The sequence below is a fragment of the Telopea speciosissima genome, chromosome 11 (genome assembly GCF_018873765.1).
Source record: "Telopea speciosissima isolate NSW1024214 ecotype Mountain lineage chromosome 11, Tspe_v1, whole genome shotgun sequence".
Classification (NCBI taxonomy): domain Eukaryota; kingdom Viridiplantae; phylum Streptophyta; class Magnoliopsida; order Proteales; family Proteaceae; genus Telopea; species Telopea speciosissima.
Window position 1 is genome coordinate 9,591,274 of NC_057926.1, and position 5,458 is coordinate 9,596,731.

The following is a 5,458-nucleotide window of genomic DNA, read 5'->3' on the forward strand; positions in this document are numbered from 1 at the left end:
TTGCATTATTTTTTATGGGGGTAGTTTTCATACACGGCCGTGTCCCCTCTCACAAAGACTTGGAAAAGTTATAAACCGCCACCTATTAATTAATGTCTTGAAACTCCTACCTTCTCACATACACGGTTTACACAGCAGTGTATGAAATCTTTCTTCATTTTTTATTAATTATGATAAAAGAGATAAAGAAAAGTGAATAGAGAGTCCATTCCAAAGCTGAAAAGAGATAAAGAAAAAAGCGATTTCCAAATCCCAAATCCCAAAAATCCCAAATCCCAAATCCCAATCTCGTGTTGTGTCTTTCTTTCGAATAAATTCCAAATTCAAGGGTAAATTTGATTGATGTAGTAGGAATGTTGGCTTGTTACTTTCTCTATAAATATGGGACCAATTGGCGGGGATGGGATAGGATAAACCACCTCTCATCACACGTACATTCAACAACATCTAATGGCTGCTACCTCTTCACGACACTATCACTTTCAAGTGATCATTGCTCTCTTCTTCTTCTTGCTCAATACTCTTCATTGCGTCTGGAACTGTGTCACAGTTGCTGCTGCTGATACTACAACAACCAATGTAAGTAATAACTTCTTATTAATTTGATGCATTCTTTGGACTTTGGCAGCCGAATAATAATTATTCCCTTCTAAATTCGTGATTTCTAAAATCTTTAAGATCCCATTTCCTTGCCAACCTTTCCTGCTACTAGACTAACAGCAAAATTTCGTGAGTGAGTGAGTGAGTGAGTGAATCAGCGATCTATTGCTACTTATATAATTTTACCCCTCAGGTGTACATTGTGTATATGGGTGAGAAGCAGCAAGAGAACCCAGCAGCCATAGTGACGTCTCACCATAATATGCTAGCAACGTTGCTCGGAAGGTATATATATATTAATATTATATATTTTACTGTATCATAAGGATTAAAAATTAATTTTCTGAATTTCTTAATTTACCTCCTATATAGCAAAGAAGCTGCCAAGAATTCGATTCTCTACAGCTATAAGCATGGCTTCTCTGGGTTTGCAGCTTCTCTAAGTGATTCCCAGGCAAAAGCAATTGCAGGTAACTTTCGATCATAAACTGGAAGAAGCTGCAATTAAATTAATTAATGTTAATGAAAAACTAGTACTGATCCAGCATCTTGTAATGGGTACAATAACTTTATTTGTTATAAAAAAATATTGCAGACTTGCCGGGTGTTGTCCTTGTGTTCCCTAATCGCATTCATAAAGTCCACACTACCCGAAGCTGGGATTTTCTAAGGCTCAGTCCACTGCCAAACTCAAAAAGTAACCTTTTGACTAAGGCTCATATGGGTGACGGGACTATTATTGGTGTTATAGACTCAGGTAGGATAATATATATATATATATAGATATGGTCTGGTTTAGTCTATTATTCTATTTTGAGCTCTCTTTGTCGTTTCCTCCAGGGAGAGATTTTGTTTTATCAAAAAATAAAAATAAAAAATACTGACAGATTTTCTTTATCGGATTGGATTTCATTGTCTAGGAATCTGGCCAGAGTCAGAAAGCTTCAAGGATGATGGCATGGATCCGATTCCATTGCGTTGGAAAGGAACTTGCCAAACTGGGCAGAATTTCACTTCCACCAACTGCAATAAGAAAGTCATTGGTGCTCGCTGGTTCAGTAGCGGCTATGAGAAGATGTTCGGGCCCATCAATACTACTGAAGAGTATTTGTCCCCAAGGGATAAAATAGGGCATGGCACTCACACTGCTTCCATAGCTGCGGGTCGTTTTGTACCAAATGCAAGCTATAAAGGGCTAGGTAGAGGTTTAGCTAGAGGGGGTGCCCCTCTTGCTCGCCTAGCAATCTACAAGGTTGCTTGGTATGGAGAATCAACAGATGCAGATGAACTAATGGCATTTGACACGGCCATACATGATGGAGTAGACATTTTATCTGTGTCTTTAGGGCGTAAAGGAGGACTGCCTCTGCAGGCGTTTTTGGAGGATGGAATTGCAATTGGTTCATTTCATGCAGTAGAAAAGGGGATTCCTGTGGTTTGTTCAGCAGGAAACGATGGCCCTTCCTCTGATACGGTTGGGAACACGGCTCCATGGATCATCACTGTTGCTGCCACCACTATTGACAGGGATTTCCTATCAAATATTACACTTGCAAATGTAACAAACCTAATAATACGCCATTTATATATAATTAATGTCATCAAAGCAGCAAGGCTATACATAGAATCTATCTATAGCTAATTAATTAATATCATATATATATAAATGTAATTAATTAAACTGCTACGCTTTACTTACTTTTCCATGATCATATTTGTTGCAGGGGGGAGACACCACTGGCGGAGGTCCGCTAGAATCTCCGGTAATTAATATTGTCAAAGCTATGCTATATATACAGAATCTAGCTATAGCTAATTAATATCATAGATAATAATGTAATTAATTAAAGTGCTAGACTTATTACTTTCCGGCCATGGCATCATATTTGTTGCAGTCCACCGCCTTGTCACATATTCAAAAGAATGAAGCAAGCAATTCCGATCACGGCGGTGGAAAACCTCAGCAACTACCGCCTAGTCATCCGCCTATTAGTCATCCGCCTCCGCCTATTAGTCATATTGCGCAAGGAGATGATTCATTGTATGAAATACGTACCCCCCTACCCTAGTATTTTTGATATTTGTTCCTTTTCAAGTCTTTGATTAACCTTTCCTTTTAATTAATGTTTACACAAGCTTGCTTTTTGGTTGATTTGCTGCAGAGATGATGCTTGCACGGAAGGAAGTCTGAATGCGACATTAGTGAAAGGGAAGGTTGTCCATTGTTTTGCGCAACCATATTCACGACGATCCGCAATCGAGATTGCTGAAGTTGTTGAGAGAGCAGGAGGAGTCGGCGTTATATACACCCAAGCTCACAATGACATCCTCACTCCTTGCCCCATTCCTTGTTTGAAAGTAGATTTTGAAATGGGGACAAACATACATTCCTACATCAGAAATGCAGCAGGGTACGTACATACGTACCTCGTACTTACTTAATTAAAGAGATTATAAATAAATTTAATAAGCATATGGCAATGCATGCCACTCCATCCCCATGCATTCAATCATTCGTCTTCGTTTTAAGTTGCAAATTTTGTACATGGTCTGTCTTTCTTTCTTTCTTTCTTTCTTAAGTGATAATCATGATTATTAAGTTAAAACTTATTTAATTTGCTGCCCGGAACAGCTCACCACTTGTGAGGAGCAGTCAGCCACAGACTGTAGTTGGGAAAAAGATATCTCCGTTAGTGGCCTCATCCTCATCCAGAGGACCAAATACTTTGTTACCTGACGTGTTGAAGGTATATGATTTTTAATTTTTTTTTTGTTTAATTAATTCATATTGAGGCTCACCCCATGTACACTGCAATATTAGACTACTAGTACTACCGCTACTGAACTAATTAGATTATTTGTGGTGGCATGGCAGCCTGATATAGCCGCACCAGGAGTGAACATCTTAGCTGCATTTCCTCCAATTGACGGTTACCCTTATGAATTCCAATCTGGAACTTCAATGGCTTGCCCTCATGTGGCTGGAGTGGTTGCCCTCATCAAAAAATTGCACAGAAATTGGTCGCCTGCAGCCATAAAATCAGCAATTATGACCACTGGTAAAAGAGTCTTCCTATATATCTATACATTTGCAGAGATTCAACTTGTACTTTGTTGAAATATATATATATGTCTCAAACAACTGAAACCTCCATATCCATGAACACTTGCAGCCTCACGAACTGGAACAGATGGACTGGTAATATTGGCACAGGGAGGCAATCTCAAGCCTGCGACCCCTTTCGACTTGGGTGGAGGGAATATCAATCCCATGAAAGTAGCATATCCAGGGCTCATTTATGATATTAGCACCCAGAACTATATTCAGTTCCTCTGTTCCAAACGCTACAGTGAGAAACAGATGGCAACCTTTACTAACAGAAATGACTCATGTTCAAGGAATAAGAGGCTAATGTCTAGCTTGGACCTCAATCTCCCCTCCATCTCAATCCCATACCTTGAAAATACTGTAACAGTCACCAGGACTGTGACAAATGTGGGGCCCGTTAATTCAGTCTACAGAGCTTATGTGATATCTCCACCTGGTATTGGAGTTAAAGTTGAACCACACACACTATCCTTCACTGCATCCACCAAAGCGCTTTCCTTCAAAGTCACATTTAATTCTACTCAAAAGCTGCAGCTTATGGATTACGTATTTGGATTCCTGACTTGGACTGATAAAAAGCATGTGGTCAGGATTCCGCTGGCGGTTCGTGTTGCTCATCAGTATTCTAGTTCTCAGAGATAATAGCCTCGAGTTCTTTTTTTAATTTTTTTATTGTTTTTCTACTAGCAATGGGATAGCCATGGTTGTAGGGTCTGCCTTTGAGTGCTTTTCTGTTCCTGTAGTGAGGTTTGAGTTTGAGCCACGTTGTTATTGGGGTTTTGGGCCCCAAATTGCTCTCGTAGGGCTTGTCCTTGAGAGGTTAGTTGGGCAGCCAGTTTTTATTGTACTTTTTTCTTTGGTTTGTAACAATTCTCATCTATCCCAAAAAATAAAAAAAAATAAAAAAATGTCTCGTGACCATTGAATATCTTCTTAACGGGTTGATGCCAGCCATGGTTCTAAACTTCTAATCAACGGGATCGGCCGAGCCCCAATCACGAAACTGGGCCAATACGGATCAGGGTATCAGCAAGGTTGAAGGGTAAAATAGTCCAAATTTTTGTACGACTGGGGGTATTTAGTTCAATCCAAAACGATCTGGACCGATCCATATCAGCCCAGTAGTGGGATCGGACTCAGCCCATACCGATCCCATGTGAGATACCTTGATTTAGAACTATGGTTAAGGGTCCTGCCTTTTTGCATCTATGGTCAATCCTTTAAAAGGGTTTTCACTTAAAAAGGACGCCTGTCCAAAATGAAGTTGTTCTATAGACCATGTGTGCCATGTGTGCTACCTGACCTCTGCTGTGCCGTCGGATGTGCACCGCCGCTCCGTCGGTAGTGCAGAGGATGCTAGTCCTTGTGCCATCTAGGCTGGACGTACTTCAGACATTTGGTTCCACAAATGTCCCTATGTGCATCCTAATGTCTGAAGATGTCCAACACTGGACATATGCCCAGCCTGAATTGCGCTCCAGCATAGCCGACCTCCTGATCCAAAGTTTCCACAATCCCTCCTCAAATGATGGCCTCACAGAAAAAAATGTGACAACGAAAAACCCATTTCATGAATAAAATGTGACCAATTAACCAACCAACAAGACTACTTGTTACAAATAAGATCTTGTACAGTTGGGAAAGGGTTATGATTTATCACATCATAAACCTATTTGAACTTTAACAAACCACACACACATTCTTTGACATGATAATTAAAATATTTTTATCCCTCATATTTTATGGGTA

The 5,458-nt window shown here is 40.0% G+C and overlaps 1 protein-coding gene across 1 annotated transcript; it reads left to right on the forward strand.

The window, feature by feature from the left end:
• Nucleotides 1–425: 425 nt before the first annotated feature.
• Nucleotides 426–4,378, forward strand: LOC122644556 (subtilisin-like protease SBT3.9). Its single transcript, XM_043837934.1, has 9 exons — nt 426–579; nt 794–885; nt 973–1,070; nt 1,196–1,357; nt 1,521–2,237; nt 2,765–3,006; nt 3,231–3,347; nt 3,476–3,659; nt 3,774–4,378. The coding sequence occupies exons 1-9, from the start codon at nt 451–453 to the stop codon at nt 4,349–4,351; spliced, it is 2,319 nt and encodes a 772-aa protein (XP_043693869.1). The 5' UTR covers nt 426–450; the 3' UTR covers nt 4,352–4,378.
• Nucleotides 4,379–5,458: the final 1,080 nt, after the last annotated feature.